The sequence below is a fragment of the Eleutherodactylus coqui genome, chromosome 10 (genome assembly GCF_035609145.1).
Source record: "Eleutherodactylus coqui strain aEleCoq1 chromosome 10, aEleCoq1.hap1, whole genome shotgun sequence".
In the NCBI taxonomy this organism is placed as follows: domain Eukaryota; kingdom Metazoa; phylum Chordata; class Amphibia; order Anura; family Eleutherodactylidae; genus Eleutherodactylus; species Eleutherodactylus coqui.
In genome coordinates, this window is record NC_089846.1 from 134,503,946 (window position 1) to 134,525,732 (window position 21,787).

The 21,787-nt window shown below is 43.1% G+C and overlaps 1 protein-coding gene across 1 annotated transcript in view; it reads right to left on the reverse strand.

Annotated features, from left to right (window-relative positions):
- The window catches only part of HTR2C (5-hydroxytryptamine receptor 2C), a 486,357-nt gene that overhangs the window by 73,446 nt on the left and 391,124 nt on the right, over positions 1–21,787 (reverse strand). Inside the window, exon 5 of the mRNA XM_066579897.1 lies at positions 18,873–19,475. Coding sequence (XP_066435994.1) covers positions 18,873–19,251 — 379 coding nt within the window. The 5' untranslated portion in view covers positions 19,252–19,475. The remainder of the gene's footprint in view (positions 1–18,872; positions 19,476–21,787) is intronic.

The window sequence follows — 21,787 nt, forward strand, 5'->3', positions numbered from 1 at the left end:
GCAGGGGAGGTAATAGGGAACAGAAATTAAAACTGCTGGAGGCTAAATGGATTTATAGATTGGATTCCCTGACCCCCAATGGATTAAATGTGGATTACAATCCACTATTATATCTTGATTAATGGGCATTGTGATAATTTTGGGTGCTTTTTGTTTCGTACTTGCATTTTTATTTTTAATCACAACTAGAGATGAGCGAACGCGTTCGTCCGAGCTTGATATTCGTGCGAATATTAGGGTGTTCGGGATGTTCGTTATTCGTAACGAACACCATGCGGTGTTCTGGTAAATTAAACTTTCTTCCCTGAGACGTTAGCGCTTTTTTTTGGCCAATATAAAGACAGGGAAGGCATTACAACTTCCCCCTGCAACGTTTAAGCCCTATACCACCCCCCTGCTGTGAGTGGCTGGGGAGATAAGGTGTCCGCCTGATATGAAAGTCTGCCCCTCCCGCGGTTCGCTATGGATGCATTCTATATGCGCTCAATGGGGCCAGCGGCAGCAGCGCTGACCCCATTGAGAACATATAGAAGACAAATCCTTCTTCTCTGGCACAGCTGTAACAGCTGTAGCAGAGAAGAACGATGTTTGCCCATTGAATTCAATGGAACCGGCAATACAGCCGACTCCACTGAATGCAATGGGCTGCCGGCGATCGCAGGATGAATGGTCGGAAAGGGGTTAAATATATAACCCCTTTCCTGCAATTCATCCAGAAATGTGTTACACTAAAAATATATACCGGCGTATAAGGCGACGGGGCGTATAAGACGACCCCCCAACTGTCACCTTATACGCCGGTAATACAGTGGAGCAAAGAATAAAAAGCATTACTTACGTTTTTAGATGATCTGCGGCGCTCCTGCAGGCTGTCACTCCCTCCTAATCCACGGCAGACAAGCTTTCTCTATGAAAGACTTTAAATCCCTGCCTCCAGAAGCACACGTGCCTTCAGCCAATCACAGCCAATGACAATGATGTCATTGAATGGCTGTGATTGGCTGTGTTTCTGGAGGCGGGGATTTCAAGGCTTGAAATCCCCGCCTCCAGAAACACAGCCAATCACAGCCATTCAATGACATCATTGTCATTGGCTGTGATTGGCTGAAGGCACGTGTCTTTCTGGAGGCAGGGATTTAAAGTCTTTCGTGGAGAAAGCAATACTCTGCCGTGGACCAGGAGGGAGTGACAGCCTGCAGGAGCGCCGCAGATCATCTAAAAACGTAAGTAATGATTTTTATTCTTTGCTCCACTGTATTACCGGCGTATAAGGTGACAGTTGGGGGGTCGTCTTATACGCCCCGTCGCCTTATACGCCGGTATATATTTTTAGTGTAACACATTTCTGGATGAATTGCAGGAAAGGGGTTATATATTTAACCCCTTTCCGACCATTCATCCTGCGATCGCCGGCAGCCCATTGCATTCAGTGGAGTCGGCTGTATTGCCGGTTCCATTGAATTCAATGGGCAAACATCGTTCTTCTCTGCTACAGCTGTTACAGCTGTGCCAGAGGAGGACGATCTTTATGCTGACAGTGGGGGGGGGGGGGGGGGGGGGCACTCTTGCCGCTATTGTGGCTTAATAGTGGGACCTGTGAACTTGAGATGCAGCCCACCATGTAGCCCCTCGCCTGCCCTATCCGTCACTGTGTCATTCCCATCACTTTCCTGAATTGCCCAGATTTTCACACATGAAAACCTTAGCGAGCATCGGCGAAATACAAAAATGTTCTGGTCGCCCATTGACTTCAATGGGGTTCGTTGTTCGAAACGAACCCTCGAGCATCACGGGAAGTTCGTTACGAATAACGAACACCCGAACATTTTGGTGTTCGCTCATCTCTAATCACAACATTTCACTGATTATGTTATGTGTTTGTTTCTTTCAGATCACATTGGGTGTTACAGTCTACCTATCCCGTGCATCATAAAAGATCAATTGACTAAACGAATAAAATAAATTATTGAGCAGTTGGAGTAATGGTGTGGTGTCATGCTTCTTTGGATTGGTCATACTTGTGTTATCTCAGCTGTCAGAAACGATCGACAGTTGTAATAGCTGCATTGGTATTTTTATATGGGGAGCTGATCATATTATTTATTTATGTCAGACTTGCGATGTGCTCTTGTTACAGTAGATTCATGTCACCTTTGGATTGGAGGCATGTGGTAATGTCCACTAATAGGCTTTGGCAGCGGTTATATTTGTGCAGAGTGAGCCTGATATGCGATGCGATTGGGCTCCAGTAGCGATGTGCGCTTATACCACGAATAAGTTGGATGCGCATGCGCATAGAGCATGATGCCGACAATATGTGTGTCTTTGGTAATCTATTGGAGCAATGCAGGGGATGACCGCAGCGGGCTCCGTGTTGGATGTGTTTCACTCTGAACAGCTGACTGGGTGATTACGCAGAGGAATCCCGCGGTAGTCTCGCGAGATCTCTAGCCGGAGAGTTCTAACAGCTGTCTGTGACGTCTCGGTGGGGAATCCCGTGGTCATCTCGCGAGATCCCTGGCGGGAGCGCTGACGTGAAAGGGCTGCGACCAGACCGGCAATGGAGAACGAGACGCCCAGCATGACACCCACACCTTCATCGTGGTTAATTATTCTGCACCAGGGGTAGGAATTGTATACACCCAATGTGAATGGTTTGCTTTTAAATGTATTGTGTAAAGGGAACTGTGATTGGTGAAGGTGGAGTCATGGGGGGTATTTAAAGTGGGCGTGTACATGTATGTATTAGGACTTGACAAAGACTCTCAGCAGAGAGTTGAAACGTTGTTTCTTTGGGGCAATAAAGATTTTTACTTCATTGAAAATCCCTGGAGTGCTGCTCTCTCAAACCTTTATGCTATTTAAACGAAGGTCTAGGATCCAGGACCCTGAATTGAGCGTGCACTGGTGATGAGGACTGTCTTCCCTTTTATACCACAAGGTGAAAAGTGTGCTGTGATCCGTTTAATATTTTTGGACTGCTATTATTATGGATCTAGGATCGCGAGCATCTCAAGAGGATTCCTCTATTTCTAATCGACCAGTTGGGGAGTCTGGTAAGCCCAGAGTGTTCTCATACACGACAGATGATGCGGCTCGCATCATTGAACGCTCAGAAAAGGATAATACCTTATTTAGTACACCTGATGTTAAGGTCCACCTGCGCAAGTATGAATCTATCACTAAGCACCTTATTGCCTTAAAATTGCATTCCACAACATTGCGGGAGTATTATCTGGCACAGAGAATCCCCAGAGGTCTACGACCGCATACTCGCCCTACGTTATTTGCGGACAATGAAGCTTTTCTGGAGAAGTTTGTATGCATCGCAAATAAATTTGCATTTGACCTAATTTTGCTCAACTTGGAGTTTTTGCAGGACGAGATAACGAAAACCACGACTACCATCACGACTATGGAACAAGAAATTCGTACCATGCTGTCGGAGTCAGAATTGAATAGCTGTCTGGAGAGAATTAAAAATTCTTCGCAGAGGTACAAGAATGAGGTTGAGCATACGAAACGCAATAAATGGTCCAGGGACGAACAGGACTATGTATCTGGTAAAGTTTATAACTGGCAAAGTGGCCCTAATGCCCAGTCTGGCAATAATCCGGTAAGAAAAAAGTTTAGACAGAGAAGACCAAGATGGGGCAAATCCCTCAGCGGGATCTGAGTCGGCCGAAGAGATGGGTCTATCCTCCTCCACGGTGGAGCCTTTTTTAGGGCAACGACCCCCGAGAGGGGCCGGTACCACGCTTCGAACAAGAGAAGGGGACGGGGGGGAAGGAAGCATGACCGCTCCCGGAAGAGACCCCAGGACGATACAAACCCGGTCGGGATCCAAGACCAGGAGATAAGTGAGGTACCTGTAGTGAATATCTCTGCTAAACCCCTTTCTGTGATACAGGAACGTGCCCTGTCGAAGGGCCTTTCATTTGTCCCTGAGGGTAACACGGAATGGTTTGACATTGACATTAGCGTCAGACAATTTGTGAGACGTTTGAGATTATGTACACAGTTTTCAACTACTGAGAGCGATCAAAGCTCTAATGTGTCGAGTGGTAATGATGACATATGTTTTTCTTCTAAAAATATTGGCCTGCGGAATCCGAGTAAGTACCAACCACCAGGGGGTGATTCCTCTGTTGATACATACTCACGATTGATTAATCATGATATTGCTAATATAAGAGCGCGACGGAGTATACACAGGGCACAGTCCAATATGAGTAGAACTGAGTGGCAGTCAATCAGGTCACTCAGTAAAGATGATTTGGTAACCATCCGCCCTGCGGATAAAGGAGGAGCTATTGTTATCATGGATACCCATTATTACCACCAAGAGCTGGAGACACAATTATCTGATTCTGCGGTGTATGAGATATTGCCATCAGATCCAACCAATGAAGCCCGGCAGGGATTGAGATTGGTTCTAGATCGGGCTAAAAATCAGGGCTTAATAGATCAACAACTGTTTGCTTTTTTGTGTCCAGAGTATCCGATTATGGCTAAAATATACACGTTACCCAAGATCCATAAGGATGTACAACATCCTCCGGGACGACCTATCGTTTCGGGTAGGGGGTCCTCATTTAATAATGTTTCTCGTTTTCTGGACAAGGTTCTCAGACGGTATGCCATGGAGGCTGCATCATACATCAAGGATACTTCAGATTTTCTTTGCAAATTGGCTTCTGTTACCATCAGGGAGGAGGCCATTTTGGCGTCTTTTGACGTGTCTTCTTTATACACGATCATTAAACATGATATTGGTATAGCCTCTGTGGAATACTATCTATCCAGATCCACTTTGTCTGTGGAGTGTGTGGACTTCGTCCTTACATTACTGACGTTGGTTTTATCCAATAATTGTTTTCTGTATCAGAACCGATTTTATCGGCAATTGCAAGGGACTGCGATGGGGTCCAATATGGCCCCATCGTATGCCAACATCTACATGCGGCATATGGAGGAGATGCGTCTCTGTACCTCCCCATCCTGGGCCTTTGCCCAGGTATGGTGGAGGTACATTGACGACATCTTCCTCATATGGAATGGCTCTAGGGAGCAATTGGACATCTTTCATAGGGAATTGAATGATTTCCTTCCTGAATTAAAATTCACGCTTGTGGCTTCAGACACATCCATACAGTTTTTGGATGTCCTGATTATGAAACAGGGGACCCACTTGAAGACGGATTTGTACATCAAACCAACGGATCGGAATAATTTATTACATTACTCCAGCTGCCACCCGCCGGCCATGATTAAGTCCTTACCCTGGAGCCAGATGCTCAGGGTCCGGCGGGTGGTCAGCGATGAATTCTTTGATGAAAGGTTGGAGTTGGTGTACAATAAATTCGTCTCTAGGGGTTACCCCCATAAGTTGTTGGATGAACAGACACGCAGGGTTAGACAGATTGAACGAGCGTCTATCCTTAGCCCGTCGATCAGGACCAAGGAGGTAATGAAACGGATTCCATTTGTGTCCACTTTTGGGACACATAGTAAGGAAATTCAACATGTGTTGAGAAAACACTGGCATGTTCTTGCTAATTGCCACCCTGAAATTGTGGAGTTCTCATGTCCACCCATGATGGCATACAAACGGGCACGGAATCTGAGGGACTGTTTAGTCCGCACATCTGTTGCTCCTGTTTCCGGTCCCATACAAAGGACATTGGCACCGGTTAAGAGGGGCAACTTTCCGTGCCTGGGTTGTGCGTCTTGTCACAACATGGTGAAGGGGGACAGTTTTGTGCACCCCAGATCTGGAAAGAGGTACCGCGTACGTGGATGGTACAGTTGCTGGTCGGCTTTCGTCGTGTATCTGATCTGCTGCCCTTGCGGCCTTCAGTATGTGGGGCAAACCACCACGGAGGTTCGCAAGCGCATGTCAAAACATAAAAGCAATATCAGGACAAACAAATTGGACCTTCCTATTCCCCGACACTTTGATGATCACAACCACACCATCAGCCAATTCCGTTTCATGGTAATAGACTCGGTGGACAAGGATATTAGGGGAGGTAATAGGGAACAGAAATTAAAACTGCTGGAGGCTAAATGGATTTATAGATTGGATTCCCTGACCCCCAATGGATTAAATGTGGATTACAATCCACTATTATATCTTGATTAATGGGCATTGTGATAATTTTGGGTGCTTTTTGTTTCGTACTTGCATTTTTATTTTTAATCACAACATTTCACTGATTATGTTATGTGTTTGTTTCTTTCAGATCACATTGGGTGTTACAGTCTACCTATCCCGTGCATCATAAAAGATCAATTGACTAAACGAATAAAATAAATTATTGAGCAGTTGGAGTAATGGTGTGGTGTCATGCTTCTTTGGATTGGTCATACTTGTGTTATCTCAGCTGTCAGAAACGATCGACAGTTGTAATAGCTGCATTGGTATTTTTATATGGGGAGCTGATCATATTATTTATTTATGTCAGACTTGCGATGTGCTCTTGTTACAGTAGATTCATGTCACCTTTGGATTGGAGGCATGTGGTAATGTCCACTAATAGGCTTTGGCAGCGGTTATATTTGTGCAGAGTGAGCCTGATATGCGATGCGATTGGGCTCCAGTAGCGATGTGCGCTTATACCACGAATAAGTTGGATGCGCATGCGCATAGAGCATGATGCCGACAATATGTGTGTCTTTGGTAATCTATTGGAGCAATGCAGGGGATGACCGCAGCGGGCTCCGTGTTGGATGTGTTTCACTCTGAACAGCTGACTGGGTGATTACGCAGAGGAATCCCGCGGTAGTCTCGCGAGATCTCTAGCCGGAGAGTTCTAACAGCTGTCTGTGACGTCTCGGTGGGGAATCCCGTGGTCATCTCGCGAGATCCCTGGCGGGAGCGCTGACGTGAAAGGGCTGCGACCAGACCGGCAATGGAGAACGAGACGCCCAGCATGACACCCACACCTTCATCGTGGTTAATTATTCTGCACCAGGGGTAGGAATTGTATACACCCAATGTGAATGGTTTGCTTTTAAATGTATTGTGTAAAGGGAACTGTGATTGGTGAAGGTGGAGTCATGGGGGGTATTTAAAGTGGGCGTGTACATGTATGTATTAGGACTTGACAAAGACTCTCAGCAGAGAGTTGAAACGTTGTTTCTTTGGGGCAATAAAGATTTTTACTTCATTGAAAATCCCTGGAGTGCTGCTCTCTCAAACCTTTATGCTATTTAAACGAAGGTCTAGGATCCAGGACCCTGAATTGAGCGTGCACTGGTGATGAGGACTGTCTTCCCTTTTATACCACAAGGTGAAAAGTGTGCTGTGATCCGTTTAATATTTTTGAACTGTATATTCTGTGGTGCTGTAGATGTATACGTTGTTTAATCTTTATAAGGGCTCCCACCCACTGGCGATATTTTCTTTCTTGCGCTGCGAGAGCACGAGAAAAATCGCGCATCGCAGCGCAAGAAAGAGGCCGGTATAGAACCGGCATATCGCAAATGGTTTCAATGGGGCTAGCCACAGCAGCGCTAGCCCCATTGAAAGCATAGGGAGAATGCCGCGGACTTCTGCCACAGCTGTGACAGCTGTGGCAGGAGTTTCCTTCATCCCCGTGGGGACCGCAGCAGTGCCGATCCCATTGAAAGCAACAGAATAGAATGCCGCGGACTTCTGCCACAGCTGTGACAGCTGTGACAGCTGTGGCAGAGGATTCCTTCACCCCGCAGTCCCAGCTGTGGCAGAAGTCCCCGGCATTCTCCATGTCCTTTTAATGGGGCTAGCGCTGCTGCCGCTGGCCCCATTGAAAAGACTGGCGATATGTCGATATCCCGGCGTCATGCCGATTTTTTTTCTCACACTGCGATGCGAGACTTTAAGTTTAGAATCGCATCGCAGTGGAGAAAATATCGCCAGTGGGTGGGAGCCCTAAGTGTCATTTTGGGAGCCTTTAATACTGTTCTTTCCTTTTTCTATTTTTCACTCTATCAAAGTATTCTATAGTAGAGTAGACGTTGTTATGGTTATAGATCTACCAAATATGTGAGTGTGAGTTTATTTTAAATAGTTACTAATCAATAAAAGGCATTTTATTGAAAAAAAAGTTTTCTTTTTTTTAAAGTTTTTTTTCTTTTTTAATTTTTAAATACAGTTGTAAGAACAGACTAAGGATGCCTTCAGACAACCGTATATATGGGAGGGGCGGGACGGGGACGGAGCTAAGGTCCAGGACCTAGGTTCACCACCTCCAATTGCAAATAGTGTTGAGGGGCGGAGAGGGGGCGGGAGCTCAGTGCACTGCTTCTGGCTCTTCCAGCCTCCTCCTCCTGCAGAGAGGGACGCCGTATATCGGCACCCGGCCGATATACGATCGTCTGAAGGTGCCCTAAGTGAACCCTTTGTAATTACCTGGATTTGTGCATTGATTTATAATAAATTTTTGTCAGATTGTTATCTAACTTAAAGCGAAAACAAATGGCAAAAGCATTAACCCTTAAATGTAACTTTTATTAGATATAAATTTGAATTCCCTTGATATCCCCTGAGGACGCCTAGGGGCTGGTGAAAATATTGGGAGGCTAACTGCTGTGGTTTTAGCACAGTTTGTTTGGCTGCATTTTGCACTCTGCCATGACTGCTTGATTAATGATTCCCCTTCCGCTCGGTTCATAGGGAGCCTAAGGCAATTTTTCCCCTGCATTTGGGTGTATCACCTGATAATGTATCCCCTTTGTCTTATATGTGATACTTTGTCCTTGATTGTGATCATACATTTCAAGCAGCTTCCTAAACTGATGGAGGACTTTGGGTCTTCCACTCATGTCCCTGGGAAATAGGGCAAATCTTTACGCTCATACAGGTGATTTACCTAATGACTGTTATATATTTCAGGCAACCTGCAATCTAGGGGTTTAATATTTAGCAAATTAATTTAAATTTATATTTAATAAAAAGTTATATTTCAGGGACCTTGGCACCGGGGTTAATGCCTTTGGCATTTGTTTTCACCTACATGACAATCAGACCACATTTTATTAGTAATCAATGCAGAAATTCAGGCAATTTGAAAGGGTTGACTGACTTTGTCTTGCAAGTGTATACAATTTTTTTTGTTTGTCCTTTAAGAGGCATACTTATGTGTGCCTTAACATTCTTGCATAGGAACATGTTAAGGATTACTTTGCATTCAAATCCTCTAATTAAATCAGTAAATTCTGGAAATGTCATAACAATTTTTGAAGACGGAGTAAAAATGCCGCCAAGTTTTAGTCATCCTAGGCTGAATGAAGAGTATGGGTTGGCAAGAGCTTCACTTCAGTAATTATTAGCTCTTTCCTTCCTAGCACATGTGTCTTATAAATCTTTGTGATGACTATACTTAGGATCTAATTTTTTAGTGAGATGTAAAGCCATTGATTAGGCATATAGCCCAGACCTTTAGAAAATGTAAATTAAAATATTTTTGACAACATATTAATTTTAATTGCATAAATGTATGCAACAAAGTTAAAGGGGTTTTCTGGGCAATAGTATTGATGACCTATCCTCAGGGTAAAACATGAATAGTTGATTACCATGAAAGTGCTGCTTGGGATTCCTGTCAATCAGCTGATTGTCCGGCCCACTGTCAATGCATTGGGCCGGTGTCATCATAGGGGTCAGAGCAGGTAAGCTCAGATGCGGCTTCATTCCCATTGAAATCAATGAGAGCAAAGCTGCTTCTGAGACTTCCTGCTCTGATCCGAATGTGGAGCTAGAAATGTAATAGGCAGCTTTGCTCCCATTGATTTCAATGGGAGTGAAACTTCTTTTGAGATTTCCTGCTATACCCCTAATGATGACATCCAGTTCTCATGCACTGACAGGGGGCCAGAGAATCAACTGATCACCAGGGATACAGGGAAGTGGATCCCCTGTAATCAACTATTAATGACCTATCCCGAGGATGGGTCATCAATAGTATTTAGCCAGAAAACCCATTTCAATGAAAATTAAATAAATGGCTGAGTGCTGCCTCTGATTGGCTGAGTGCTGTGGCAAATCACAGGCAGTGCTAAGCTGTCATTCATTGAATGGCTAAGCACTGTCTGTGATTGGCTGAGCGCTCAGCCAATCAGACCCAGCACCTTGAGGGGGCAGGGATTTTTAAATTCCTGGCCAGGAGAAAGTGCTTCAGAACAATGCCAGGGAGCCAGCAAAAAGAAGCCCTGGAGCACCAACAGTGGTGGAGAGGTGATGTGTATATATATAGATTTTTTCTTTACAGCAGGTAGGGATGATTTTCAGATAAGGGCTTATATCTCAAGCCCTTCCTCGAAAATCACTGTGGGGGTTTCCTGCATCCCATTGCTTTCACTGAGGTTGCAGTAGCACAGGCCCCATTGAAAGCAATGGGCATGGAGCTTCAGTCATACGCCTTTTGAACATGCGTGGAACACTTTTTTTCACACATAGGTGGGCAAAAAAAACCCGCACCTCTGACTGAGCACTTACTGTAGGTTGTAGGCTTTTCTGAATAAGCAGTTCTTTTAAGGTTACTTTTGAAGGTAAGGGTGGGGTCTCATGAGAGTGTATAAATTCAGAAACCTGGGGTTAGACAAACTTGCTCACTTGCCTGCTAAAATCAGTCTTTGCTGGATCTGTAAGGGGATCGGCAAAATTAAGTCTTTTTTATATGGAACAATATCGTTCAATATTCATTTAGATGAGCGAAAATGAAGAATAATCGTTTAGTGTAAACTGGGCAATGATTGAACGATAATTCTTTGATTATTGTTCATCGTTAGAGATGAGCGAATGTACTCGGTAAGGCCGATTTCACAATCGAGCACCGCGATTTTCGAGTACTTCACTACTCGGGTGAAAAGTACTCGGGGGCGCTGTGGGGCGGGGCGTGGCGTGGTGGAGCGGGGGGTAGCAGCACGGAACAGGTGGGAGCTCTCTCTCTCTTCCTCTCCCCTCTGCAACCCCCCGCTCACCCACAGTGCCCCCGAGTACTTTTCACCCGAGTAGTGAAGTACTCGAAAATTGCAGTGCTCAATTGCGAAATCGGCCTTACCGAGTACGTTCCCTCATCTCTATTCATCGTTCATTTCATGCAATCATGAAAATCATTGTTGGCTCGTTTGCTAATCATTCGGTTAAAACACCGATCGTTCAGTCATTCTTATTCACTGTCTAAACTAACTTCCCGAGTGAATGAGGTAACTGTGACATTGGTTGTTCATTCATCGGGCGAATGATAATGGTTTCATGTAAAAGCACCTCATGGCACTTGATAGTAGACTCTATTCATATCACAGTAGAAAAAAATTTGGAGAACTGAAAAACTGTTGCACTAAGATTGCACTCATTTGTTTGGTGGGGCACTCCTCTATGTCACAGATTAAAATAGCAACCAGTGATTTCGTAAATTAGTGCAATCTAATATTGATATATGGCTGGTTGGCTCCAATAGAGCATAAATGCAGTATCAATCAAGTCATGATCTGAATCCTCAAGACCTGCACTAGGCATAATGCAGTGTGTATGTTTTGCCTGGGTTATTCCTTAAAAGGGAACCTGTCAGCAGAAAATAGGCATAAAACCTGGTTTGATAGATGAGACAGCAGAGACGTACAGCATGTGTGCAGCTGTGAGCATTGATGTCGGAAGGAAACAGGGTGGTGTTGGGAGGCTGAAGAGGCCACGTTTTACCAGTGATGTCTTTACTCAACGCTGTAATAGTGCCGCCTCTTAGGCCCCATTTACACACAACAATTATCGCTCAAAATTCGTTCAAACAATGGCATATGAGTGATAATCGTTGTGTGTAAATGCTACTATCGTTCACTCTTCAGCTGAATGATGATTTTAAGGTGAGCTTAAAATCCATAGTTCAGCTGCAGAGTAGATAACACAGACTGCTCGCTGTGTTCTCCATGGGAGCAGCTGATTACATTGTATTCAGCTGTCAACCCATGCAAGAACAAAGGAGCTGATTGCAAAATCCAGACAGCAGCTCATTTACATGCAAATTAAGCTAATAAGGGGCTAATAGACATTAGTGTTCATTAGCACTTTATGCAAAATGATCACTACGACTGTCAGTCTTTCAATTGTTTGAAAGATTATCTTTGCGTGTAAATCGGCCTTTAGACTCGAGACAGTTCATTTGCATAATGGGCATGCTGCAATAAAAGTAAGAGTTTGACTTTTTGGCAAATAACTCAGTTCTGCTTAAAAGGTGTACATTATCCTGCTGCTAAGCTGATTTACACCGTCGGTCGGTTATATGCCTATTTTCTCCTAATAGGTTCTCTTTAAAGATTTTTAATTACAATGATTCCAGTCACTATACTACATCATTATGAATGTGCATTGTCTGCTTTGTTAAGGAAGTAAAGTAACTTAGCACTGCATTAATCTGGCTCACTGGTGAAGAATGAACAGCCACCTCAGGGCTCAGCTAATAAATGATTTTCTTGCAAGTAAATAGATGACAGGTAGAATCATCCTACAAGCCTTTGTGTGGTGGTTTGCCCACCTTGTCATCCTTAATTACTTCAAAAGAACTCCTGTATTCTTAAAAGCTCTTGTTATTAAATGACAATAACCTTGTAGGAACATTTCTGAAGTGATAGATGAGCTCCCACTAAAACTAAGGCAGATCGAATCAATTAAAATTTTGATTTTAATAAAAAATAAAACATTTATGGAACAATTAAGGTAAATTTTAAACATTAGGTAATTGCACAATTGTATCAAGTGACAGTCCCAAAATGGAAGCCATTGCAAATCTTGTACATAGCATACTGGAAATGTACTCAACAAGAAAGAATGTCTCATGACTGAAGGGCCTTTCACATGGGTCGATAATCGGGCACAAATGTTTGTTTTCACGATCATTGATCTCTATGATTATATGCACAATCAACTGACCGACGAGCAAACACTTCTTCATCAGCTGATCCCGTCTGTTATGGACGCATACAATTAGTTAAGTAGTTCACAGCACACCTCCCTTTGTAAATGAACGCAAACTAATGCATTCTGCATGGGGATGAAAGATTGCAGTAATGATTGGTCATTTCCATACCAGTCATAATCTGCTCATCTACGCATCATTACCCTAATTAAAACCAAGTGCCATACCTCTACAATGCTTGGTCCTGGGCTTTAACTCCTTAAGGACACTCCCCCTTTTTTTTCATTTTTGTTTTTTTCTTCCAACTTTCAAAAAGTCATACCTATTTTATTTTTCCACCGATGTAATTGTCTGAAGGCGTGTTTTTTTTGCTGAATATGTTGTATTTTTCAATGATACTATTTAATGCACCTTACAATGTACTGAGAAATCTTTAAAAATTTCTAAGTAGAGTGAATTGGAAAAAAAAATCCAATTCCGCCATCCTGGAGGGGTTCTTGTTTTTACGGCATACACACTGTGGCATGAATGACTTGATAACTTTATTGTATATTTATTATCCATACCACAGCAATGATAACTTTTTGATTTTATCATCAATATACTTGTGTGGGGGCTCGTTTTTTGCAGGACATCCTTTAGTTTCCATGGGTACTGTGTGGGAATTCATATGACTTTTTGATTGCTTTTATTACATTTTTTCTTGGAAATGCAGTGAGTAAAAAAATGCAATTTTAAAAATTCTAAATTGTATATTTTTCTCTGACTTTTGCTGTGCAAGATAAATAATGCATTACTTTGATAAATTGGACACAGTGATACCAAATATGTTTTTGTTTCGATTTTTTTATAAATATAAGAAAAGTTTTTTTAACTCCTATTACCTTTAATTTTTTTCTCATTATCACATTTTTTTTTTACTAATTTTAACAATTGTTAGTCTCCATAGGGGGCTTGAACTTGCGATGGTTTGATCACTCATACACTATAATGCAATACCATAGTATGCCACATTCTGACAGACAGTCTATCAAGCCATGCCACAGGTGCAATCAGTTGCGGCACCCCTGATGGCTTTCAAAAGGCCCCTGGCTACCATGGAAACAAAATGCAACCTCACCTGCTCATCATGGGGATGGGGACATTCTAGACCCCTAAACACTGATGAGGGCATAAACTAACAGTGGCATTTAATGAGTTAACAGCCTGAATAAGCATGAATGCGGATATCGTCCGATACAGGCGGGTGTCAGCTGTCAAAGACTGCTGGCACCCGCCGTATATGGAGTGGGATTTGCTACCGATCCTACTCCATACAAATTTCATGCACCCAGGACATAACTATATGCCCTGGGGCATGAAGGAGTTAAACCCATGCCATTGTAAATGTACGGTGCAGGTTTAAAGCTCCAGCTTCTGTAATTGAGCAGGAGCAGTTTTGGGGGATTGGCTGTCAGACAGTCGGGGAACCTGAGAAGAGCAAGGTAGTTCAGAACTGCTTTTGTCATCTCTTTTCTAGCCTATATAGCATTGAATGAGGGCTATGTAGTGAACAGAGAAAGCCTCAGTGCTGGTTTCCTCTATTGGATCTGGCGCCCCCTGGCATGGCATGGCAGAGCTGTTGGGTCTTAGCAGACTCCCAGACTAACTTTAGGGCTTTGTTTTTCTCTGTTCCTGGGCGTCTATTGATGTTGCAGTGTAAAATTATTGAATAAGGGAAAAAATTAATTGTGAATGTCACTCAGAGGACTAATATGACATCAGGGGTAAAAAAGATACATACTAAAATAATAACAAAATACTGAATGAAATTCAAATATGTAAAAATAAATAAAACAACCGCCCACACCAAGTTGTTACTATAGCCGCCATATGCTCAGAGACTAAACAAGCTGTATATCAAAATGACCAAAGCAAAATAGAGAACCTGTTCCTATACTTTAATATAGAATCAATCTACTCATTCCAAAAATAAAGAAGTCTAAATACATTTTAACAGAGGAGGATTATCTGTGTGTGCAAAACTACCCCAGGATTAAATGAAGGACATCTGAATGGACACGGATGCAATCATTCTGAATAATCAGGAAATCTACTATTGATAGTTAATTACTTTGTAGCATCTTATCACAGAAATTCATTTAAGGAGTTTAGACGTATCAAGTTTTTTAAAATGATGTCAATGAATCCAAGAACTGTTAATTACTAGAGATGAGCGAGCGTACTCGGAAAAGCACTACTCGCTCGAGTAATTTGCTTTATCCGAGTATCGCTGTGCTCGTCCCTGAAGATTCGGGTGCCGGCACGGAGCGGGGAGCTGCAGGGGAGAGCGGGGAGGAACGGAGGTAAGATCTTTCTCTCCCTCTCTCCCGCCCGCTCTCCCCTGCTCCCCGCTGCGACTCACCTGTCAGCCGCAGCGGCACCCGAATCTTCAGGGACGAGCACAGCGATACTCGGATAAAGCACATTACTCGAGCGAGTAGTGCTTATCCGAGTACGCTCGCTCATCTCTATTTATTACCCACAACCAATGAAATGGACTTTAAAATGGTACATATCCTCATATGTAAGGTTTTTGTATGAGATCTTAAAGGATTGTCTCATCAGGCCATTCCCTGTTCAGAATCTCCTTTATTAGAGTGCAGAGAAGCTACCGTGTTTCCCTGAAAACAAGACCCTGTCTTATTTTCAGAGGATGTCTTATACTTACCTAGCATGCGTCGCTTGGGTCCCTCCCACTGGTCTCCGCAGTTCCGGGCAGCTTTGTTTGCAGTTCTGAGCACTGGCAGAACATTGCTTGCTGGTAATGGGGTTCATAAACCCTGCCTCAAGCAAGCAATTGCTCTGATTAGTTCTTGAGCGCCAATCAGAGCCAGCACTTGATGAACCAATCACAGTCATTCAATGAATGGCTGTGATTAGTTCATCGAGGGCTACAGTGATTAGCTGAGCCACGGTGCTCGAGAACAAATCAGGGTAGGGTCTATAAACTCTGTTACCAGCAAGCAATGTTTTGTTGGTGCTCAGAACTGCAAGCAAGCTTTCCCAAAACTGTGGAGACCAGTGGTAGGGACCCGGACAGCACCTGCTAGGTAAATATTGCTTTTTTTCACATAGCGTAGGTAGGGTTTATTTTCCGGATAGGGCTTATATTTCAAGGTCTTCCCCCAACCCCCCCCCCCCCCCTAAAAATCATGGTAGGACTTATTTTAGGAGTAAGTCTTACTTTGGGGAAAACTTGGTAATAAAGATTGACTATCAATCCGGTCAGCCAGCCGTGGTAGACTGTGCATTTGAATGGCCAGCATACAATGTTTCCTCTGCAGCTGACCGATGTAGGGACAGTACGTGGCTAGCTGCACTTGCCCTTGTGAAGATCAATGGCAATCGGATGATCACGAGACCAAAATAGATTTGTCTTTTGAGAAAACAGTTGCTTTCACTACCAGCATACATAGAAAGAGCATTGTAACTGCTAAATATGTCTGAAGGCCATTAAAGACATGACATTTTAATGATAATCATGGTAAATGGGGAATTCTGCATTTACTAAGAGGCTGGAAGGCCTAGAATAAGAACAGTTGTATCACATGTGGAAGTCGGGGTTTTATTGTAGCAACTCTAATATCTCGCTACCTAATACCCTTATAATCAATTAATAAACATGAAGACTCTTATGATCATCCAACTAAAGGCGAATCCATGCTGCTATGCTAATCCATGCTGCTATGCTAATCCATGCTGCTATGCCTAATACAGCAGCTCAGTCTCAATCCCCTGAAGTTACATATATGTGCCTACAATAGATACAAATGGTCCCCTGATTACCAGCAGAGGTTCCCGCTGCAGGATCTCTGCTGTTCAAACATTGATGGCTTATCCTGAATATAGACCACAGCCTAAATCAAATGATCAAGTGTAAGTCTAAAATCTTATTTTTATATTTTTGCACCCAGTTTTCTAATCACCCATTTTGAGTCATCTGGGCAATGCTGCAAGCTCCCCGAGTCACTGTGTCATGGCTCTAGCAACACTGATTTCCCTAGATTGTCACTTCCCCTAGCTCCTCATGGCAGTGTGAGGGGTAAAATCCTGTGCATGCTCTGTGCCGACCTCTGTCCTTATCTGTCTTGCGATGCACTTGTGAAGTCAAGGTGTGTTCACCTCAATTCACTGCACATGTGCAAGAGAGACAAGGGGAGAGGGCCATACGGGGCAGTACTGAAGTCCTGCAATGCCTTATAGTAGTGATCATAGCTGCTATGGATCAGGGCCCCATCGGGGACAAAAAATGTGTAGAAACCTAATAAAAAAATGTAAAAAACTTGTTTGCTCGTTTTCCCCTATTTGTATGAAATAAATTAAAAATGTAAGAAAAACCCCACATATTTGGCATCATCATGTCCGTAATGCCCTTTACTATAAATTGAGCAAACTAATTATCCTGCGCAGCAAACAAAGGACGGAGGCAAAGTGCTTATTTTATTCATTTTTATCTCTCAAAAACTGCAATAAAAGCGATCAAAAAAGCCATATGTACCCCAAAATGGTGCAAATATAAACTACAGCTCATGATGCACAAAGCAAGCCCTCACAAATCTCCGTCCATAGAAAAATAAAAAAGTTATGTGACTTTGAATGCAACAATGCAAGAGTTATATATATATATATATTTTTTTTTTTAAAAAAAAGGTTTTTGTTGTTCAAAAGTAGAAAAACCTTAAAAAATTATAATGTTTTTCGTATCGTTGTAATCGTACCGACCCGCAGAAAAAGTGTATTGTATCATTAATGCTGTAAAAAAAAAATTAAAAAACAATGGCAGAATTGATGTAGTTTCTCTCCCTGCTCTAAAAAAAATAATAAAAGTTTTACAATACTTTATCTGCACCCAAAATTGGCACCAATAAAAAATATAGTTCGCCATGCAAAATCCATCCCCCGTACGGCCATGTAGACAGAAAACTAAAAAAGTTATGGCTTTTGAAAAGTGAAAATGAAAATCCACAAAAAATTGTTGGGTCCTCAACGCCAAAATAGGCCATGTCCTTAAGGGTGCATTCAGACGACCGTATATCGGCCGGGTTTTCACGCCCAGCCGATCTATGGCGTCTCTCTCTGCAGGGTGAGGGTGCTGGAAGAGCCGGGAGCAGTGCTCTGAGCTCCCGCCCCCTCTCCGCCTCCTCTCCACCCCTCCACTATTTTCAATGAAGAGAGGTGGGATGGGGGCGGAGCTAATTCCCAGAACTTAGTCCCGCCCCCTGTCCCTCCTCCTCTCATTGCAAATAATGCAGAGGGGTGGAGAGGGGGTGGAGAGGAGTCAGAGAGGGGGCGGGAGCTCAGGGCACTGCTCCCGGCTCTTCCAGCCTCCTCCCCCTGCAGAGAGAGACGCCGTATATCGGCTGGGCGTGAAAACCTGGCCAATATACGGTCGTCTGAATGCACCTTAAAGGCGTTAATCATTTTTGCCATCTGTAGCTCTTTTATGAATAGTAAATAAGAAATCGAATGTGCATACCGTATGAAAAGATCATATTGGTATGCTGTAAATAGAGTCATTTCCTTACTAAGAATGTATGTGTGTAACTTACTAACCCTAAAGGTAAGTTATTAATACCGCTTGTATCGTCTTACATTCCTCTATCTAGAATATATATTATTCCACTCCTTATTCTACAGCTTGTCAAATAGCATCAAACTGTAAATCTGAAACTTGGATACTCAACGAAACTCAGATGGTTCCTGCCGAGAAGGAAAATCTCTGCCAGCGAGGTTCCTTGTGATTGGGTTTACTTGAGAAGCCTTTACCAATCACTTAACCTCCGTGCATCAGCTCTACTGATTGTAGAACATCATGTTCTACCGTAGAGAAACAATACCGATTAATGTGACGCATCGCGATCATCTAACGAAGCTCTGATGTAAACAAGACTTTACAATATTACATTTCGTGGAAAGAAACATCGAATGGTTACTTACCATACAGAATGGTTATAAGGGAAACGGGCATGACTAAAATTCCCACCAGCATATCTGCCACAGCCAGAGACATGAGGAAGAAGTTGGTCGCATTCTGAAGTTTCTTTTCCAAAGAGACAGCCATAATGACAAGAATATTTCCTCCTATTGTTAATATAATGATGATCAATGTCAACAGGGCAGACCAGTTCTTCTCGAATGATGGATAGGATGGTCCGTCCTCTTCAGATGCATTGGTGGGATGCAATGTGGGCATACTCTGATTTAAAGTGACATTGCTATGCCAGGCCATCAGTCCATTGTGTATACTGATATCTAGCGTAACGGATACTGTTGTCAGGCTGATTAACATCCCTGTGCCGCTAACAGTACTCATCATCTGAATATAGCTATTTTGGATTGTGCTCTAGAAAAACATTTAATCTCTGATCATGACATGCGGGCAGCGATGCTAAGCATTGTTCCCTGATGACGAAACAAAGAATTGGATTTTCCATAATGTTCCAAGTCTTATTGCTGTGTTGATAATTAGATGATAATTGATTTTTGACCCAGAAGGACAAAAGTGCCTGCAGTGTCCACTTCATTCTCTGGTCAAGCATTCTGCAAAACACAAAGAGTATAATTATCATTACATTTGTATTGTAAAGTCAATTATGTGATTCTATCTCTATTGACCCAAACAACAATGGCCTCCATCCGTCAATATAAGGCAGCATAAACTTAATACAATCGGCATCTAATCATAGTGTTATAGTGTATTTATAAGCATACCAATAATTATTTGCTTAGAATGATAACTTGTAAGTATGGTCATCATTAGAGATGAGCGAGTATACTCGCTAAAGGCAATTGCTCGAGCGAGCATTGCCTTTAGCGAGTACCTGCCCGCTCGAGACTGCAGGTTCGGGTGCCGGCAGCGGGGGAGCGGTGAGTAGCGGCTGTCAGCAGGAGGGAGCGGGGGGGGGGGGGGAGGGGAGGGAGAGGGAGAGAGAGAGATCTCCCCTCTGTTCCTCCCCACTCTCCCCCGCAGCTCCCTGCCCGCCGCCGGCACCCGAACCTTCAGTCTCGAGCGGGCAGGTACTCGCTAAAGGCAATGCTCGCTCGAGCAATTGCCTTTAGCGAGTATACTCGCTCATCTCTAGTCATCATCATGAATTAGCTTTTCTGAAAAATAATATACAGAATGATTTTACATTGTCTAACCTCTTCCAAATGAAAAATTAAGGAAAATAAATTTGAGCAAATGATCACCAGTATTTGTGACACTGCTTAAAGGTACAAGCAGTATATTAGAACAGCCAAAACCAAACATAACAAAATTTGCTACACCACAAGGCCAGTTTCAGGATGACCACACACCTTTAATTGCTGTTGCCTGAAAGCTGGTTAGGCTAACAACTATTTCTCCTGACTCTCCATACTCATATACGGTTCACTCGGCAGAGCTTGCATGTGTTACTAGTGGGGAGACTGCTAGACACCTCTGGTGGCGGCTTATCTCTTGGGGCAACTGAAGGATCAGGCATGTAAAATCCAACATGCCCAAGAGGCCCTCATACAAATAAAATAGTCATCTGGTTCCATTTGACCAACTTTTCTCTTATGTTTGTCATGTGACCAGGAAGAAAAGTGCAGAATACAGAGTCCGGAGGGGCAGAGCTACAGAACTGGATAGTTCCCAGCAGAGGTCAGTGATACCGTGATGGATTCCCCAAAATAAAACAATCCAGAGTACTTCTTTAAAATACCACAAATTATAATGAAACGGTAAATGGTATTTAGCTGGCTGAGAATTTGCCATTACCTCTACTTGCTGCGTTGCCTAGGTTCTCTAAGGGACCTTTCACATGAGCCAGAACTGTGCAGCAGGATGCACTGCAATACGCAGGTTAAGCTGCCATTGTGGAAATCTACCACAAACCGCATGGCAGTGTGTGGATTTGATGTACAATTACTATCAGAATTAGGACATTTTCAATTCCACATCAAAACCCACGCAGGGCCGCGTAGAATTTGGTGTCAAATTTTCCATGTGTTACAATGCAACAAAATTCCATCCATGTTAAAAGTCCGTTAGTAGACAGAAGAGCGTGTGAGCATGGGAAAGATCCAAACTCCATCACTCCAACTAACCATACCATTATGTCTGCTGAAAATGCTTACTGCTGAGGTCATAGGGTTCTTAACATAGAAAAGGGTTCTTTACGGTAAGAGCAGTTAGACTGTGGAACTCTCTGCCTGAGGAAGTAGTGATGGCAAAATCCATAGAGGAGTTTAAGAGGGACTTGATGTCTATCTGGAGAGGAGGAATATTATAGGCTATAAATCTAAGGGTAATTGTTAATCCGCGTATACTGGCAGGTAGGAACTATTCGGGGTTGATCCAGGGAGCAGTCTGATTGCCATTAGGGAGTCAGGAAGGAATTTTTTCCCCAAAAGGGCTAATTGGCTTCTGCTCTTGGATTTTTTTGCCTTCCTCTGGATCAACAACACAGGAGGCTAAACAGGCTGGACTAGATGGACAATGTCTTCATTCGGCCTTACAAACTATGTTACTATGTTACTATGCTAGTTTATTGAAAAGGCACAATTTTGAGTGAGCAAGGGCATCATATGACTACAAAGCCAAATTTTTTAATAATATCCCATTCGGCCACTTTCATTGGCTGAACTTCACTTGAATACCTAGTAGGGTCAACAAGGACAGGAAAAAGTGATTGACGAGAGGTTTATTCACTGGTGCAGGTAACAAGGAGAGTCAAGAGGAAGAGATAAACCCAAGCTCCGGTATAGAGGAGGCAGCTTGTGTGCCTTTCATTTGTTCTCTTTTTGACGTTCTCTTTCGCATTACTTGGTAAAGTTTATCCTCAATATCCTTTTTATCCAAAAACACATTTCAGGTCTATAATTTT